General features: G+C 41.3%; 2 protein-coding genes across 2 annotated transcripts; one reads left to right on the top strand and one right to left on the bottom strand.

Moving 5' to 3' along the window:
- The first annotated feature begins 1515 nt into the window (after positions 1 to 1515).
- On the top strand, positions 1516 to 2886 carry LOC109470508 (plasminogen-like). The gene is made up of 2 exons (XM_019769469.1): positions 1516 to 1933; positions 2691 to 2886. Exons 1-2 carry the CDS (start codon positions 1516 to 1518, stop codon positions 2828 to 2830), a joined length of 558 nt encoding a protein of 185 aa, XP_019625028.1. The 3' UTR covers positions 2831 to 2886.
- A 3140-nt stretch (positions 2887 to 6026) lies between these two features.
- LOC109470507 (lissencephaly-1 homolog) lies at positions 6027 to 18888 on the bottom strand. The gene is made up of 3 exons (XM_019769467.1): positions 18556 to 18888; positions 6789 to 6938; positions 6027 to 6032 (listed from the first exon to the last, which is right to left on the bottom strand). The coding sequence occupies exons 1-3, from the start codon at positions 18886 to 18888 to the stop codon at positions 6027 to 6029; spliced, it is 489 nt and encodes a 162-aa protein (XP_019625026.1).
- Between the last annotated feature and the right edge of the window lie 1908 nt (positions 18889 to 20796).

Below are 20796 nucleotides of genomic sequence, written 5' to 3'. Positions count from 1 at the left end.
TATTTTAACAGCAAACAGACCTGTCCCTGATGCTGATCAGTATTCAACAACAAACAGACCTGTCCCTGGTGCTGATCAGTATTCAACAACAAACAGACCTGTCCCTGGTGCTGATCAGTATTCAACAACAACAAACAGACCTGTCACTGGTGCAGATCAGTATTTAATAACAAACCTGTTCCTGGTGCTGATCAGTATTTAACAACAAACCTGTTCCTGGTACTGATCAGTATTCAACAACAAACAGACCTGTCCCTGGTGCTGATCAGTGTTCAACAACAAACAGACCTGTCCCTGGTGCTGATCAGTATTCAACAACAAACAGACCTGTCCCTGGTGCTGATCAGTATTCAACAACAAACAGACCTGTCCCTGGTGCTGATCAGTATTCAACAACAAACAGGCCTGTCCCTGGTGCTGATCAGTATTCAACAACAAACAAACCTGTCCCTGGTGCTGATCAGTGTTCAACAACAAACAGACCTGTCCCTGGTGCTGATCAGTATTCAACAACAAACAGACCTGTCCCTGGTGCTGAACAGTGTTTAACAACAAACAGACCTGTCCCTGGTGCTGATCAGTGTTCAACAACAAACATACCTGTCCCTGGTGCTGATCAGTATTCAATAACAAACGTTAACAGACCTGTCCCTGGTGCTTACCAGTATTCAACATCAGATAGACCTGTCCCTGGTGCTGATCAGTTTTCAACAACAGACCTGTCCCTGGTTCTGATCAATATTCAACAACAAACAGACCTGTCACTGGTGCAGATCAGTATTCAACAACAAACAGACCTGTTGCTGGTTCTGATCAATATTCAACAACAAACAGACCTGTCCCTGGTTCTGATCAATATTCAACAACAAACAGACCTGTTGCTGGTGCTGATCAGTATTCAACAACAAACAGACCTGTCCCTGGTGCTGATCAGTATTCAACAACAAAAACAGACCTGTCCCTTGTTCTGATTAGTGTTCAAACACCACAAACTGACTTTATAGCCTAGCAGTTCATGTGTCAGGTTCTTGAGCTGGTGGCCCATGTTCCATTCCCAAGAGCCAGGTTTTTTTTTGTTTATACACACACGTACTGGCCCTTAGTACATGTGTCACACTTCACAACTTATATTAATTAATTCTACTACTTTTACATTGCTCTGGCTGCTTACTACAAAATCAAGATGCTCCACAGCCCACAACCAGTCGACTGGCAATCAGTATGTATACCACTGGTCCACCCTTCAAGACTGTAAATAAAATAGGTACTAAATATTCTTCTAAACATAAAATCATGAATAGGTTTCTTTGCTTTTTGATAACATGGAGATCCTGGTATCTTAAATTAATTTTTCAATTTGATGCTTCAGTAGTTGTGAACATTCTAACTATGTTTAATACATATACAATGTAGTCAAGATGTTTTATTTTCGTGGTATGTCGCCCCCTGCTTCAAAACAAAGTACACAATTGTACTGGTCCAGTAAATAAAAATCCTGGTTCAAATAACAGCGGCATGCACCAGCACTTTTATTTCAGCAGCTTCGCAAAACTTCAAGGTCTCATACCAAACATTGCAGACGAAGATGTGTGTGTAGGCCATGCAGTTGTTAGCACAGACGATGCAGGTGTTTGCGCTGACAGGTTAAGCTTGCACCTCTGGGCTTTCGTACTTCCAGGCTGTGTGGGAAATCCAGATGGATCAGACCACCGTGGGGACGTCGCTGTGACAATAAGCGGGAAGACCTGTCAGCGTTGGGACGCCGAAAAACCCCACCAACACACCCTCTGGCTGGAATTCTTTCCTGAGCTGACAGAGAACTACTGCCGCAATCCCAGTCCCGAGAGCAAATACAGCGTGTGGTGCTACACCACGGACCCTAGCACCGTGTGGGAGTACTGCATCAACCCTGCGTGCCCAATGGGAAAAAGAGGTAAGGTCCCCTTAATCCACTTTTCAGACTGTGTACACTCTGTGACACATGCCCGTAGCCAGGGGGTTCGGGGGGTTCGGAAGAACCCCCACAATGCTCAGAGGTCCACTTTTTGGTCCACTTTATATGTAAAGGTCCACTTTTTGGTCCACTTTTTATGTAAAGGTCCAAGATTTTTCTTGAAAAGATAGATTGGGATCGTAGAAAAACTGCTCCCTTTGTCATTGAATAAAAATTTATCTCTGATTTTTTTTCTTTGAAATCCTCTCAGAAACGCACGAAATGCCATTCTAGAAGGTTTATTTTTCAAATTTTTCCGCTGGCGCCGAGCGCTCGTCCCTCAAGCAGTGGGAAGAACCCCCCCCCCCATTCAAAATCCTGGCTACGGGAATGTGACATCCCTTGAATATACTGCACAACAAAAACTCTCTGTGGTGTCTGGTCCTAATATTGAGTAAAGACATAAATTTCATATAGACATGGCGTGCTGAAGTTACACAACAGCTGTTATCATTTATAACAGGCACAGGCTGACAGCTCTGGACTATACACTTAGTCTACTGTCAGGAAGGGGAAGGGTATCTGGGTCCTGTACTGTGCATTCAATATACAATTGTTACACCACCTAGTACCTCTTTCTTGTAGCGTGCTGTTCTTGTGATATCTGAAAATTTCAGCTGTCATTGTGAACATCATGTGTTATATGCTTCCCGGGGGTTTGGAATCTCTGATTTCTTGTTGTCTTTTTTCCCAACAGGCTGTCTACAGGCCCAGGTGAAAGACCGTGTGAAGTGTGGACATGAGAACATGAGTAAACTGGAATGTGAGGAGAAGGGATGCTGCTATGACACGTCTGATTTTGATGCTCCCTGGTGCTTCTTTGGGACAGACAAGTGAATTGTCCCAGTTTTGTAATGACAAGGCCACACCAATTTAATTTGTTGGTTCTTGGATTCACCTTTGGTTCCTCTTTTTTTTCTGATTTGCCAAAAAAAAAGATTCTGTTACTGAATCAACTCAATTCTGCTCATATTTTGCTCCCAACGGTTCAGGAAAGTCATTTTCTTCCTACTTGTTTTAGTGTTTCCATCCATCAATGCAGTGGTTTGTTTTCCATCTATCAATGCCATGGCAAGTTCAAAAGTCATTGTTTATATTAACCCAGCCTTTTGTGTTGACTTCATGGCTCCTATCATAGCATTTGGGGCTATCATAGGATGCCCAAGTCTGTTTTTTTTCACCCTGTCACTTCATTTTTTTTCTGAAAAAATTCAAGACCCAACAAATTAAATTGTTGTGGCCTAAAGTCGGTTTTGTGGTTACACGTAACTGTTAACTTTTTCAACAATTTTAATACCTACTAAATGAATACAGTCATGTACCATAAATACATGTACCATAAATACATGTAATTGTATTTCTTGTAGATGGGGAAATTTCTGGGTGATTGCAAATTGAGATACATGTGCACATAAGTGTTAACTTTATCAACTATTTCTAATATCTACTAAGTACAATCATGTACCATAAATGATTGTATCTGATCTCTTAGATTGTGAAATTTCTGGGAGATTGTGTAACTGTTAAGTTTATCAACTATTCCTAATTAGCTTACATATATTTTGTACAGTCATGTACAATACCATAAATAACTGCAAAGCTGATTGCACATTTTATATTATTTTAAAATTTGCTTGGTTGAAGATACAGCTGAAAGGCTGCCCAACTAGCACGGGGCTTGATTGTACATTGTATGGTTGAGTTTGAAAGTATCGGTTTGCTGACATGGGACTAAAATCTAGCACTGGGAAAACTCCTGGACTATGAAAACTGATGACTTTGAGTTCGAATTGAAATCAAACAACATTGCAGGCTAAAACTGCCTGAATTGTGTTGATATTTATAATTTACAACTGTCAGTAACATGCATTACTAAAAATTTTAGCATTGAAAGATTAACTTTAAATCAATGTGATAACTCAGAATATCTTTCACATCTAAAAATGGTATACGTCACAAATCTTGTGATGTAAGACACAAGACACAGTGGAAGAGGATTAAGAAAGACTGAATCACTTCTTATACTTTTCATCCATGTTAGTATCTAATAGGAGACAAGTGGAGAAGAGGAACCCATGATTGTCTCCTGTCTTTACATCCTTGATGTCCCCCGTTCAAGGTCCAAGTACATGTATCTAATGTCATTTCACAGCAGATTATGAGAAAATGTGAAGATCACCTCAAACTTGTAGGCTGTCATTGATGTGTTTTTTGATCGCTGTTGGTGTGGATGATTTGATGTGTTGTGGGAAAGTGTTGTATAATTTTATGCATCTGTAGCTGATAGATCTGGTAGCTGAGGAAGTTCTATATTTTGGTAGCCTAAAGCCTCCCGCCTGGGAAAGAGTCATCAAGATAACACAATCATGTCATGATGTGTTATCTTGATGTGTACTCTGGACTCAAAATTATTGTCCCAGCACTGCCCTAAAAATGAATTTCAACTGTCCCGAAGTGAGGCTGAACTGTCCCAATCTGTTTTGGGGGATTCAACTCGAAGTCAACTTTTGCTTACTAGTATGTGTACTCCCAGGCGCACCAGGGGGCTGACATTCTGATGTTGATTTTTTTTANAAACAGGCGCAGGCTGACAGCTCTGGACACTTAGTCTACTGTCAGGAAGGGGAAGGGTATCTAGATCCTGTACTGTGCATTCAATATACAATTGTGACACCACCTAGTATCTCTTTCTTGTAGCGTGCTGTTCGTGTGATATCTGAAAGTTTCAGCTGTCATTGTGAACATCATGTGTTATATGCTTCCCGGGGGTTTGGAATCTCTGATTTCTTGTTGTCTTTTTTTCCAACAGGCTGTCTACAGGCCCAGGTGAAAGACCGTGTGAAGTGTGGACATGAGAACATGACTGAACTGGAATGTGAGGAGAAGGGATGCTGCTATGACACGTCTGATTTTGATGCTCCCTGGTGCTTCTTTGGGACAGACAAGTGAATTGTCCCAGTCTTGTAATGACAAGGCCACACCAATTTAATTTGTTGGTTCTTGGATTCACCTTTGGTTCCTCTTTTTTTTCTGATTTGCCAAAAAAAAAGATTCTGTTACTGAATCAACTCAATTCTGCTCATATTTTGCTCCCAACAGTTCAGGAAAGTCGTTTTCTTCCTACTTGTTTCAGTTTTTCCATCCATCAATGCACTGGTTTGTTTTCCATCCATCAATGTCATGGCAAGTTCAAAAGTCATTGTTTATATTAACCCAGCCTTTTGTGTTGACTTCATGGCTCCTATCATAGCATTTGGGGCTATCATATGATGCCCAAGTCTGTTTTTTATCACCCTGTCACTTCATTTTTTTCTGAAAAAATTCAAGAACCAACAAATTAAATTGTTGTGGCCAAAAGTCGGTTTTGTGGTTACACGTAACCTTTAACTTTTTCAACAATTTTAATACCTACTAAATCAATACAGTCATGTACCATAAATACATGTAATTGTATTTCTTGTAGATGGGGAAATTTCTGGGTGATTGCAAATTGAGATACATGTGCACATAACTGTTAACTTTATCAACTATTTCTAATACCTACTAAGTACAATCATGTACAATGATTGTATCTGATCTCTTGTAGATTGTTAAATTTCTGGGAGATTGTGTAACTGTTAAGTTTATCAACTATTCCTAAGTACATATATTTTGTATGATCATGTACAGTACCATAAATGACTGCAAAGCTGATTCCACATTTTATATTATTTTAAAATTTGCTTGGTTAAAGATACAGCTGAAAGGCTGCCCAACTAGCACGGGGCTTGATTGTACATTGTATGGTTGAGTTTGAAAGTATCAGTTTGCTGACATGGCGCTAAAATCTAGCACTGGGAAAACTCCTGGACTATGAAAACTGATGACTTTGAGTTCGAATTCTATTTATCAATTGAAATCAAACAACATTGCAGGCTAAAACTGCCTGAATTGTGTTGATATTTATAATTTACAACTGTCAGTAACATGCATTACTAAAAATTTTAGCATTGAAAGATTAACTTTAAATCAATGTGATAACTCAGAATATCTTTCACATCTAAAAATGGTATACGTCACAAATCTTGTGATGTAAGACACAAGACACAGTGGAAGAGGATTAAGAAAGACTGAATCACTTCTTATACTTTTCATCCATGTTAGTATCTAATAGGAGACAAGTGGAGAAGAGGAACCCATGATTGTCTCCTGTCTTTACATCCTTGATGTCCCCCGTTCAAGGTCCAAGTACATGTATCTAATGTCATTTCACAGCAGATTATGAGAAAATGTGAAGATCACCTCAAACTTGTAGGCTGTCATTGATGTGTTTTTTGATCGCTGTTGGTGTGGATGATTTGATGTGTTGTGGGAAAGTGTTGTATAATTTTATGCATCTGTAGCTGATAGATCTGGTAGCTGAGGAAGTTCTATATTTTGGTAGCCTAAAGCCTCCCGCCTGGGAAAGAGTCACCAAGATAACACAATCATGTCATGATGTGTTATCTTGATGTGTACTCTGGACTCAAAATTATTGTCCCAGCACTGCCCTAAAAATGAATTTCAACTGTCCCGAAGTGAGGCTGAACTGTCCCAATCTGTTTTGGGGGATTCAACTCGAAGTCAACTTTTGCTTACTAGTATGTGTACTCCCAGGCGCACCAGGGGGCTGACATTCTGATGTTGATTTTTTTATTGTCCCAAAAATGTCCCCAAGTATCTTTTCAGTTGTCCCAGCCAAAATTTTAGTGGTCAGTGGCCATGCATTGGACCACCTTTAATTTGGATTCCTGGTACTACTACAATACATACTCACAGTTTCATCGTCTGCAGCTGAGGCCAGATACAGACTGTCCATGGAGAAGGCCAGTGCCTTGACCCATCCCGTGTGTCCCCCTAACACAAACAGGAGCGTACTGGTGTCAGGGTTCCACAGACGAACTGTCTTGTCCCAGGAACTACTGGCCTGCATGGGGACAGGAATTACAAACTTACACCGTGTTGTGAATTTCATTTGTGTCATACCCATCCGAGAAAACACACATTTCAATATAAAATGTGCCAAAAGTTGAGAAGATTTGGTGCCCCTAAAAATTGTACGTTACAACATCAATTCCAACGTCTGAACCCCCAATTGCGGCGAGTTGGAAGCGCCGTGGCGCAACCTTTGCGCTTGGCCGACGCATGTAGGCGAGAGGTTCCTGCCGGGGGACAACCGCCGGGCCATGAGGTCATTTGCGCCCGTATTAAATGGAACAAAAAGACCCAAAAGGGACTCTCTCCATTGGAAATGTATTACGCCAGTTCCACGACTTCATACCTTCGCCAAATGATGGTTGACGAATAATACAATTTTAATCATTGATTTCATAAATAAGAGCCTCATTTGCATGGATTATATCAGTTGATCATATTCTCCACCCAATGACACCCTTATCTTAACAAAACAACTTATCTTCCTCATAAATTATGCTAATGAGGTCATGGTTTGAATAAATTATTTTTATTGGTGTTCACCTATACTTCCAAATGTGGCAAGTATGAAATTCCCAGCAGTTACAACTATGAAATTATAAAAATTTGCTACTAATTATACATATTAGGTCCTCATTTACTATTAATCTATATCCTCATATGGTTTTTCTCGTTCTCAAGTAGATATCACAAGTGTTTCATGGTTCTATTATCGAACAAAGCAGATTTATAGTATTTCCTTATTAATTATGCAAATTAGCTCCCGATTTGCATAATTGTCATCTGACTGTCAAGCATCACTTCAACTACCTACATACCAAATATCACGACAATCCGTCAACAGGTTCTTGAGTTATCCTCCTTCGAAAATGTTTCAACAAATGCCCCTGCAGTTCCAGAACTGTCACTTCTTCCCTGTCCCAATAGCTATCTGCCATTTAAAATTTATGACCCTAGCATGTCCAGATTACGAGCTATCAAAACCGGAAGTTCTGCTGCAGTACCAACAAAAGCCGCCAGGGGCCCAAAATCTAATCATTTCTAGGTCTTATAAATACCTACCTACCTACTAAGTTTCATTCGAATCCATCCACTGCTTCTCGAGTTATCTTGCTAAACCACACACACACACACACACACACACACACACACAGACAAACGCTACTAAGACATAACCTTCTTGGCGAAGGTAATTATATAGTAGCTATGTAATTGAGAACAAAGATGCAAGAACAAGCACTTTGAATCTCGACAGCTTTACTTACAAAATTTTACATTACTCTTATCACACAATCTTATTGCAGGTATGCAATATTGCAAGCGAAAACAATGATACATTTTGAAGGTCTAATTGCAAAGAAAAGGAAACTATTAAGAGCTATATAACTATATATAGAGGAACTATGAAACTATACATACATATTGAACTATACATTAATGGTTGTAATACCAGGGCCCAGGATCCAAAAATCCATTTTTTGTCAAAAAATCCCTCAAAAAAAACCTTCATAAAAAATTTTCAAAAACAAAAAAGATGAAAAAAAACACCTGGGGGTATTGGCCCACTCTACCTCCATGCCAAACGTCAGGTCATTTGGCTAAGAGTTGAATCCATTTGACTGTGTGGCAGGAGGAGGAGGAGGAGGAGAAGAAGAAACAGGAGGGAACACACTACCGCAGGATGTCCGTCCCTGGCAGGGCCTCAAGACACAGTCTCGCCGCAGACTCGGAGTTCCAAAGAAAAACGGAAATGTCGACGTCCCAGTATGACTTAACAACTTTCACCATCATTGTGACGTGTGTAGGGTTGTGACGTCGTAGCTGCAGGTTTGACATAGAGCCGTTACTTGGAAATCACTGAGCTGTCTGTGTTTTGTGTTACCTGAGTTCATCTTGAGTTGGAAGTCTACACCAAGCAGAGGTTAGGCGTGTCTTGGGCGTTTTTAAGCGTCTTGTCAGGCTTTACTTATTGTCAGCTATTCCTTGAGTATGCTGACCCATAAAGAAAAGCTGACAAAATAGAAAGCCCCACAAGTTCAGTACTTATTAGCTCGTCACGCCACTCCTGGCGCCCGCTGACTCCCCGGACCCCTGCTGTGACGTAGGGGATCATTACAGCACGTCATTGGTTGTAGACGTGATCAGGCAGTGCCCATCAATCCTTGCCAAAGATATCTTTATATATGGAAGTGATGGACGTCTTAGGACTAAAGTTCAGAACCTGACATGACTCACGGTACTCCTATACCTCAGGACCCGTCAAACTGTTACACTTCATGATCACTTCACACTTCACTCAAACTGTAGGATAACAAAATCCATGATCTCATACCTTTGCCAAATGATGTTAATCTTTATGACTGACAAAGTAAAGATTATTTCTCCTGATTATGCAAGTAGGATCCTCATTTGCATGAATTATATCAGTTAATCATATTCTCCACCAAAATACAGCCTTATCCTAACAAAGAAAGCCATTCTATCTTTTCCTCATACATTATTCAAATGAGGTCCTTATTCCAATACTAGTAAGTTATGTTTAATGATACGTAGGCGCAGGCAGAGAGTCTTCGTGAACGGCAAGATCAGCAGTTGGCAGTTGCTCACGTCAGGGGTCCCGCAAGGAGGGGTGTTGTCGCCCTACTTATTATTTACCTCCATGAAAAATGGAGGTATTGTTTTTGGCGTGTCTGTCTGTATGTCTGTGTGTGTGTCTGTCTATCTGTGTGTGTTTCCGCAACTTTGTGGTCAGCATAACTTCAGAACGCCTTTATGGATTGTGATGATATTTGGTATGTTGGTAAGTCTTGGAAAGACAAAGGTCAAGGTCAAATATGGGCCACCTGGTGGATGACCTTGGCACTGCAGCAGAACTTCCGTTTTTTTTTTTAATCTTTTGTCCTGGACATGCTATGGTCTTGATTTTTAAGTGGTGGATAGCTTTTCCTGCCAGTAATAAGTGGTGTGGGTTTGGTCTCCCTAGCAGCTTGTTCTGGAACTTCAGGGGGGTTTCTGGCGAAACCTTTCAGAGCAGATAAATTCACAAAGGAACGATGTATTTTCTTGATTTTTTTTGTATGTGGGTACCGTAGGCAGAGATCTACATTATTAGATGCAAATTATGCAAATGATGATTTCATTTGCATAATAAATGAGGAAATTGTGTACTTTCAGTGGTCTTTTTTCTACATCATGGGTCTTTGATACATGTAATGTTTATAATCTATGACAGGAGGAATATCATCAGATACCAATTATGCAAATACGAACCTAATTTGCATAATTCATCTCAAAATTCTATGACTCCTTAGTGGTAAATGATGGGAATTTCATACTTGGAACATGTGTAAGTTAATAAAAAGTTAACATCACGATACATTTATGATGTTTATGTAGAGGTCATTTGCATAATTAAAGAATTAATTTACATTTACATGTCAAGCCCATATTTCATGGATGTATGAGATCTCGGAGCTCTTGTTGTTCCTGAAGGAAACTGTGGGCGTCGTGGCTTGTTTTGGAATCGTTCTAAACGTAGCCGGGGTTGCAGTAGTCACTTATGGATTAATTACGGAGAACACTTCGTCCACGCAGCTTCTGACGGTGTCCGTTCTCCTTCCCTTCGCAGCAACTTTCTGCAAAGCTCCAAGTGTTGTCATCGAACGATCGCTTGTCGGTGTACAGAAGGTCTCCATTCTAACCGTGATGTTCTACGCCAACCTGCCAGGAGCGGTCGTGCGCCTCGGACTGACGTACTGGTTTGAGACCCCGATTTGGGCGATGTCGGCACAGACGGTGGGTTATGTTATCGGACTGTGCCTGTGTGGCTGCGGCGCACATTTTGCTACAAAATTGTCATTGAAGACGGAAAAGGCGGGGATCACTGCCACCATCAAGACTTTCACCATACCTCTTGCAGTGCTGTTGGACTACGTCGTTCTATCGGAGTTGCCCAGTCCGCTTAAGTCTGGCGGTGTTGTACTCAAAGTGTTTGGTACCGGTGTGGTGGCGGTTTATACATGGTGGAGGCATCGCAAAGAAACTCTTCACAAAAATCTCATGCAGAGCTTGGACTTTGATAAGTAAGTCATCAACGCAAGTGTATAAACCTGTAGCTGTATAGTTTATGGAATATGGTGTACAGGGTACAATGTATGGAAACAATAACTCTCCTAGAATGAATAAAATTATGACATGTGCTAGAATTCCACGACCGCATACCTTGTCCAAAAAATGTCGTTAAGCTTTACTCCCGACGATTTATGAATGTTTCTCATTGATTATGCAAATAAAGTCATCGTTTTCTAGCATTTCCTAACCAATTATACAAATAAGGTCCTGATTAGCAGAAGTCATGTTAAATGGTGTTTACCTCTAATAAAAAGCTGAATACTTAACAGAAATGTAGGACAAAGGCGTGTTTTGAGGCGATTTTTGTACGGGTATCTTTTCTTTAAAACCAGCCAAATGGATACAGGATTGGTCCTTCTCTTTCTTTGGGGGTTTGGTGACAAGCATTGGCGTGTTGATTATTCTCCTCTGGCGTTGTCCCAGATTTCCCTTTATTGTTTTGGTGGCAGAACACAGTATTACTGGGCGACCACCGGATTCATGATGCGGGTATACAAAGTAGTGCGGAACAAACTCTTGAATCCTGGCTAGAACGACTTATGTGATCGTGAATGGTATCCAATACTTTCGCCACCCAATAGATACAGGCGGCCAAAATATCTGCTTGGACACTAGCCTATAGTGAGAAAAGAGTCGTGCTACCGGCTCAGCAACTAAACTGACAACCAACCAGATCTCGACACATCTTGTTATCAGGTCAGGGGACAGGCTTTTGTTACCTCCATGAAAATGGAGGTATTGTTTTTGGCGCGCGCGTGTGTGTATGTGTTTGTGTGTTTCCGTACATTGTAGTCAGCATAACTTCAGAACGCCTTTATGGATTGTGATGATATTTGGTATGCTGGTAGGTCTTAGGAAGACAAAGGTCAAGATTAAATATGGGCCTCCTGGTGGATGACCTTGGAGACTTTGTATCTTTTGTTCTGAACAAGCTATGGTCTTGACTTTTTGGTGACAGATAGCTTATCCTGTCAGGAATAAGTGGTGTAAGTTTGGTCCCCCTAGCAGCTTGTTCTGGAACTGCAGGTTAGTTTCTGGTAAAAACTTTCAAAGCCAATAAGTCCAGATTGGAACAACGTATTTTCATCAGGTACCCGAGAGAGAGTTGTACATAATTATGCAAATAAGGACTTAATTTGTATAATTAATGAGGAAATTCTATAATTACAGTGTTTTATATAGTGTTGTACTGCTATACAAGTAATCTATTTAATCTGTGGCAGGGGGAACATCGACAGATATCAATTATGCAAATAATGACCTAATTTGCATGATTAATGTGAAAATTTTGTGACTCCTTATTGGTGAATGATGGGAATTTTATACCTCGTGACATGTGTAAGTTACTTAAAGGCTAGCACCACTATGCATATATTATGTTAATGTACAGGTTATTTGCATAATTAATGAGGACATGTTAAAATGAAGTATGACAAAGCAAGCCCATATTTCATGGAGGTATGAGATCTCAGAACTCTTGTTTAACTCTGTTTCTGTGGTGTTTACGCAGACTGACGTACTTTGCTCTTGTTACCTCCGTGAAAAATTGAGGTATTGTTTTTGGCGTGTTTGTGTGTGTGTGTGTGTCTGTCTGTGTGTGTGTGTTTCCGCAACTTTGTGGTCATCATAACTTCAGAACACCTTTATGGATTGTGAAGATATTTGGTATATTGGTAAGTCTTAGGAAGACAAAGGTCAAGGTCAAATATGGGCCTCCTGGTGGATGACCTTGGTACTGCAGCAGAACTTCCGGTTTTTGTATCTTTTGTCCTGAACATGCTATGGTCTTGAATTTTTGGTGACAAATAGCTTTCCCTGTCAGACAAAGGTGGTGTGGGTTTGAACCCCCTACCAGCTTGTTCTGGAACTGCAGGGGACTTTCGGGCGAAATCTTTAAAAGCCAATAAGTCCAGATAGGAACAACATATTTTCATCATTTTTGGTAGGTAGGTAGCTGAGAGAGAGATGTACACGATTAAATGCAAATTATGCAAATGAGAACCTAATTTGCATAATTAATGAGCAATTCTCTAATTACAGTGTTTTACATTATAGTACTTTCATGCATGTAATATATATGGCAGATAGAACGTCAACAGGTACCAATTCTGTATCTGTATCTGTATCTGTATAGCCGGTATAACCGCCTTTCGGCGTAACACACCAGCTTCGCAGGCACGCGGCGCGGCGGCAGCTGGCTATATTACACCGATCGACTTGTTACACCTAACCCTTGAACTTCTAGCTCTAGACATTGTTTAAAGCTATCTATTGACAGTGCCCCTACTGTACTTGGTGACAGTGAGTTCCACTCTGCGATAGTTCTAGGAAAGAATGAATTCTTGAACACCTCAATCCTTGGTTGATAACTCTGGTACTTGAATGCGTGGCTATTTCTTGTTCTCTTCTGGGCTGGTATTAGGTACTTAGTAGTTGGGACATCCACCAGTTTATTAGTCATTTTGTACATCATGCATAGTCTAGACATCTTTCTTCTGTCTTCAAGTGAGGTCCACTGTAGGTTTCTTTTCATTTCCGTGACACTAGCACCTCTTACATAGTTGTTCATACAGAATCTTGCAGCTTGATTCTGTACCCTTTCCAATTTGTCTTTGTCTTTCTTTGTATATGGATCCCATACTGTCGCAGCGTATTCTAGGTTCGGTCTTACAAGTGACGTGTATGCAAGTGATTTTACTCTCGTTGGACATGCCCACAGATTACGTTTAATCACTCCCAATGTCTGTTTCGCCTTAGTTGTGATATTATTAACATGTGCACCCCACTTCAGTCCGCTTGTCAGCGTGACGCCCAGATACGGATGGATTTTTGTGGTTGCTAAAGCCTGACCACAAAACTGGTAGCTAGTTGCATGTGGTGTTCGTTTGTTTGTTATGTGCATAATGTAGCATTTTTCGGGATTAAACTGCATGAGCCATTTGCTTTGCCATTCTTCCAGGGTGTTCAGGTCTTTTTGGAGAAGTTGTGAGTCGGTCTGTGTAGACAGCTCTACATACAATAGACAGTCATCGGCAAATAACCTCACATTTGAGTCAAGCTGATCTGGTAGGTCATTTATATACAAGAGAAAGAGCAATGGCCCCAGGACGGTTCCTTGAGGGACCCCAGACGCTACTTTAACTGGAGCCGACGCCTTCCCTTCAACCACTACTGTTTGCTCCCTGTTGGTCAGGAAAGCCTTTAACCAATTCAGCGTAGGGCCTTGGATTCCATAATACTCCAGTTTTGAGATGAGCCTGCCATGGGGGACTTTATCAAAGGCTTTAGTGAAATCAAGTATTGCTAAATCTACCTGCCGTTTACTGTTTAGTGCGCCAGCTATGTCATGGACTGTTAGTATAAGCTGTGTTTCTGTGGATCGTTTGGCTCTGAATCCATGCTGGTAATCCGTTAATATACTGTAACTTTCTAGGTGCTTCATGATTTGGCTATGGATGATATGTTCAAGTAGTTTGCAGGATATGCAGGTCAGTGAAACAGGTCTGTAGTTGCTGGGGACCGCTCTATCTCCTTTTTTAAAGATGGCGCATATATTTGCATCCCTCCAATCTTTAGGGATTTCTGCAGTGTTTAGCGAGTGTTGGAAAATATTGGTTAGAACAGGCGCGATTTCACTAGCTGTCAACTTGAGGAACCACGGTGGTATTTGGTCTGGTCCGGATGCTTTAGAGGGATTGAGACCTTGAAGCATTTTTTCGACACCATCAGTAGAAACTACTATATGTTCCATTGGAGGAGTACAGGGCTGACCTAGAGATGGCATATCTGTGGTGTCTTCCTCTGTGAAAACACTTTTGAACTGTGAACTGAGTACTTCTGCTTTTTCCCGCTGTCACTGATGATGGTATTTCCCACCTTTAGGGGTGCTACCCCGACAAGGTCTTTCCTCAGTCCTTTTATGTACGACCAGAATGTTTTGGGTTTGTCAACTATAGCTTCTCCCAGTATGTCTGCCACGTATTTAGAGTGTGCTTGTCTTATGCTTTTCTGAACTCCCTTCTTAACTCTCTTATATTTGTTCCAGTCTTCCTCTTGGCCTGTTTTCTTAGCTTTGTTATAGAGCCGCTGCTTCTTACGACAGTGCCTCCTTAGGTTTCTGTTGAACCAAGGCAAGTTGTATCTGCTTGATGTTATCTTACTTGGGATGTGCTTGTTCATCGTGTCTTTCATTTTGTCTTTGAAGTCTGACCACTTCTGTGTAACTGACATATCCTGAGTTCTTTTGTGAAAGTTAGTTGCATAATCCGTTAGGTCTTTCTTAATGGCTGGTTCGTCGGCTTTTGTGCGGATGTACACTTTTCTCTTAGGTTTCCTGTTTTGTTTCAGTGCCAGGTTAACGTCCACTAGAACCATGTCGTGGTCACTTATCCCCGGGACAACTGTGGTCTTCTCAATTATGTTGGGGTTATTAACTAAGACCAGGTCCAAGAGATTACCATTTCTAGTTGGTTCCTGGACTGTGCAATTATGCAAATGATGACCTAATTTGCATAATTATTTCGAAAATTATGATTTCTTAATGGTGAATGATGGCAATTCTGTGCCTTGTGACATGTGTAGGTTACTTAAATGTTAACAACACTATGCATATATTATGTTAATATAGAGGCAATTTGCATAAATAATGAGGATGTTTAAATGAGGATGTATAAATGAAATATTGCCAAAGGATAGGAGTTTGACACGAAAAATATGGTAAGTTGAGTTTAGAACACAATACTGTACATTATATCAAGTGCCACCTTATTTCCATATTCAATGAAACAAAACATTTACATAAACTCTACATATTTCATGGAGGTTTGAAATCTCAGAATTCTTGTTTTTGGTATGTAGGTAGTTGAAGTGATGCTTGACATAATCAAATGACAATTATGCAAATCGGGAGCTAATTTGCATAATTAACGAGGAAATTCTATAAATATGCTTTTTTCGATAATAGAACTATGAAACACTTGTGACATCTACTTGAGAACGAGAAAAAACATCTGAGGATATAGATTATGCAAATGAGGACCAAATTTGCATAATTAATGTCATATTTTTATAATTTCATAGTTGTAACTGCTGGGAATTTCATACTTGCCACATTTGGAAGTTAAGTGAAGGTGAACATCAATAAACATAATTTAATCAAATTAAGACATAATATATGCAAATTATGCAAATGAGGACCTAATTTGCATAATCAATCAGAAAATTCTATAATTACAGTGTTTTATATAATAGTATCTCTCTCTCTCTATATATATATATATATATATATAGAGAGAGAGAGAGAGAGAGAGAGAGCAATCACTCGATAATCTTTATTTGCAATCAGATACAGATTCATGTACAGATACATATTCATGCACAGATACAGATTCATGTACAGATATACAGATACAGATTTTTCCGTGTAGGATGACCGTGTCATCCCTACACCTGAGCGAGGGTCACAGTTGACACGGTGGCCTTCGCGTGGATTTGTTTAAGGTGGATAACAGGTTGCGAATCTTAGACCCACACACTTGGGCATCCGTCTTCCCCAGCGGATCCATATTGAGGGAGACGTGCTGGTTCCGGTTGGGATGCTTGCAGCGAGCTGTCGGATGACTTGGTTACGCTCAAGTTCCGCCTTGACTACCCCGGCCCGCCTGGCGCTGCTCTCGTCCGCCAGCTGAAGACAACTGCCGTTGGAGACGTGTCCCTCTATTTGAGGGGGGGTACGTGTAAAGTGCCTTTCCCAATGTTCGGACATGCTATACATGTAATCTATTTAATCTGTGGCAGGCGGAACATCAAAGATACCAATTATGCAAATGACTACATAATTTGCATAATTAATGTGAAAATTTTGTGACTCCATATTGGCGAATGATGGAAATTTTGTACCTTGTGACATATATATGAATGAATGAATGACTGGTTTATTAGGTAAAACATTGCAGCCCGTCAGGCTGAAATACGTTCTACTTACATAGTACATGAAAGTACGTTTCATCACTTATATAGGACACAACTCAATATGACGAATAGCATAAAATATTACATAGTATTAAAATGTCGATTAAAATAAAATCTTACAATAACAAAACATCTGAGTGTGGTTGATTTACAACGTATTATTTGTTCGTGTTAAGCAGACTCAGTAGAGACGGTACAGGGCTGTTTTGAAATCTAGAAGTGCGGCAAGGCGCCAGTGTCATTTTGTTAGAGTTTCTAAGGTTCCTGCCGTGCTCCTGTCGCCGTGTGTTGGGGAGGAGATCAGCTGTGCGCTCCGATGTTGTCATGCTGTGTGCAAACTTGGTGCAGAGGACCGCCCGTCTCTTCTCGAGTGTTTCAAGTTTGCACATCTGCAGCCCCGTGGTGTAGTCTGTATACTTCTGACTCAAGATAATCCGGCATGCACGTTTCTGTACTCGTTCCAGTGTTGCAGTTTGTTTGCGGGTAAGTCCGTGATGCCACACTGGTGCGCAGTACTCAAGGATCGGTCTTATGAAGCCACAGTACACTGTTACAAGGTCCTCCACTGGGACTCCAAATGATTTAAGTCTGCGTAACATGAACAGTCGCTTGTTGCCCTTCTTTGTTGTTTCACTCACTTGCGTGTCCCATTTTAGGTTCGACTGAAGCCAGACACCTAACACCTTGGCGATTTCCACTGTTCTTAGGGGGTTACCGCAAAGACTGATGGGTACAGGTGGACTCGGATTCCTCATAAAGCACACTGTGAACACCATGCACTTTCCGGGGTTGAGTTTCAGTTGTGCACTTTCAGACCACTCCGCTAGGGAGTTAGCTTGGTCTTGAAGGTGGGATTCTTCGGAGTTGTGTCTGTTCTCTCCCAGCGATAGGTCATCCACGTATTTCCACCGATCATTGAGTGATTGACAGGCATCATTTATCATGCAGAGGAAGATGATTGGCCCCAACTTTGTGCCTTGTGGGACACCGGTGGTAAGAGTTTCACAGTCTGAGAGTGACTGTCCATACCGGACTCTTTGTCGTCTTTCTGTGAGAAAGTCCACTATCCACGGCACAATGGACGGTCTTGTCTCCATGTTAAGTAGCTTCAAAATGGCCTGATGGTGGTTGATGGTATCAAATGCCTTAGTAAAGTCCGTTAATAGGATTGTTCCCACGTTTTTGCTTCTTTCAGCACCTTGGTAGAGAAAGTGGGTGAGACTAATCAGGTAGTGGTTGGTCGAACTTCTCTTGATCCCCCCAAACTGACGTTTGTCGATGTTGTTCCATATGTCTGACAGCACCCATTTTCCTACGATGCCTTCGCAAATCTTCGCAAATATTGCAGTCAGAGATATCGGACGCAACTTGTCGATGACTGCTGGCAGTTCCTTGGGGATAGGCGTGACTACTGCTTCCTTCCACTGGGCTGGAACTGTACCTGCTATCAGTGAGGTGTTAAAAATGTCAGTGAGTGGTTCTGCGAGTTCACATGCGAACATTCTAACCAAACGGGGAGCGATACCGTCCGGACCTCCCGCTTTACGAACTCTGACTCGGGACAGCTCTCTGTACATCTCCCACGGCATGATCTGTGGCGGTGGGGAGGGTGCAGGTAGGTAGGCTGGTAGATCGCTGGTGCACACCTCTGGGGACTGCTGGGAGATCGACGACAGGTGTTTGTTTATCGCGTCTGCGACAGCCTTGTGGTCGTCCGGGGCGACGTTTGGGACGTGGATGGCACTGGGAGGTTTTACTACGTTGCACACAGACTTCAGCTCCTTGTACCATTTTACTGGGTCTTCTGTTTTCAACTGTTGAACTTTGTTCACGTTGTTCATATAAGTTACTTAAAGGTTAACACCACTATGCATATATTATGTTAATGTTTAGGTCATTTGCATATTTAATGAGTACATGCCATTTACAAAAACTTATATATTTCATGGAGGTATGAGATCTACGAATTCTTGTTCCTTTTGTACATGAGCTCCCGCTCCACAGTCTATAATGACACCCTACATGTAGAGTCAGTAGATGTGGGGTATGCCGATGATGTTGGCCTGTCCAGGTCAATCCCCTGTCGGTCATGTGGCGTAGACAACACTATGTCAGCAGAAGCGTTGTAACTCGATACGTGGGCTGGTCAAAATAATATGATACTGAACGGGGAAAAGAGTCAGCAGTTGCAGATCTGCTTCAGTAGGAACATTCCTGTACCCCCACCCTTGTCTCTTGGAGGCGAACTTGTTCCTGTTACAGCAACTGCAAAGGGCCTCGGGTTTACTTTTGACAGCACTTTATCCTGGCAAGCACTTGTAAAGTCAGCAGTTTTCAAGGCCTCTAGCAGGTAGTCTCCATCAGACTTCTTTTGCGGGGTGAATAAATCGTAGAAATCGGCCTAAAAAGGGTATTAATTGGCCAGAGAAGGTAGCCGGCAAGAGAAGCTCCATTTCCCCGCCAAGAAGACTATCCAGCAGGCTACATTATTTGCGGTTATTGACAAAACAAGGAATGAGTGTCGCCGACTGGAGTATGGTGACCGTCATGTTTTGCTCGTTGGCTGTAGCGTGGCTGTAGTGAGTCTAGTGACGAGCTGTCCACAAGTATGGAACGAGTACAAAAACGCGCTGTGCGCATCATTTCCCTCGGGGGAAAGCGAACAGTCCCAAAGCTCCCTTCTTCATTGTTTATGAAGCAGACCAGATTCCTATTACAGTTAGTAGAACGGTTAGATATTCTCAACACCACGATATGTGTATGTTAATACCACAAACTATGTATGTATCATTTTGCCATACGTTGTACCTGCTACATCTGTTGCGCAATAAAGTTCTTCTTCTTCTTCTTTGAAAGAAAGGAGGGAAGCGTCCGCTTTGAAGCCTGAGCACCCACTACATGACCTAGTGCCCCCCCAACGGTCCACAGCTACAGGTAGATGTTTGCGGAACGACAGTGCCTTCACTGTGCCAAAAGCCAGGACTGAGCGGCTGAAAAGGTCATTTGTTCACTGTGCGGTAAAACTGTACTACGAGTCTGTTTCATAAGTACGGTGGCCCCTAAGTACACTTAATATTTTTATGCCACTTTTATTTTCTATGGGTTACTTTTATTTTCTATGGGTACTTTTATTTTCTATGGGTACTTTTATTTTCTATGGGTCACTTTTATTTTCTATGGGTACTTTTATTTTCTATGGGTACTTTTATTTTCTATGGGTACTTTTATTTTCTATGGGTCACTTTTTATGGGTTCACCACACCACGAAGTGGTGGTGAACCTATATTGCTTTTTCTGATGTTTCTTCTTCTTCTCCTCCTTCTCCTCCTTCTCCTCCTGCCATTTTTTAAATGGATTCAGCTTCTTCATTTTAGGGCCTAAGGTCCTGAAATTTGGTATGGAGGTACAGTGGGCAAATACCCCTAGGCGTTTTTTAAATTTTTGTGATACAGGCTTTTAGAATGGTTTTATTTGAGTTTTTTGGCTGTGTTATAGCAAATGTATTACTGTGTTAGTGTGCCGTGTTTACCACGTCTGGGCATGAGTCATCACAATGGAATGCAGGGCATCAACCAATAGGCATGCAGCTTTCCTCTATACTTCTTGCTGATTGGCTGTTGGGATTTAACTTGATTAACACCTGCACAGAGCATTTCCACCTGCACAGAGCATTTCTTGCTGATTGGCTGTTGGGATTTAACTTGATTAACACCTGCACAGAGCATTTCCATACTGACAGTATGTCTTTA

The sequence above is a fragment of the Branchiostoma belcheri genome, unplaced genomic scaffold (assembly GCF_001625305.1).
Source record: "Branchiostoma belcheri isolate BF01 breed outbred unplaced genomic scaffold, Haploidv18h27 scaffold228, whole genome shotgun sequence".
In the NCBI taxonomy this organism is placed as follows: Eukaryota; Metazoa; Chordata; class Leptocardii; order Amphioxiformes; family Branchiostomatidae; genus Branchiostoma; species Branchiostoma belcheri.
Note: the sequence above shows the minus strand (reverse complement) of the source record. Positions and strands in the feature narration are given on the sequence as shown.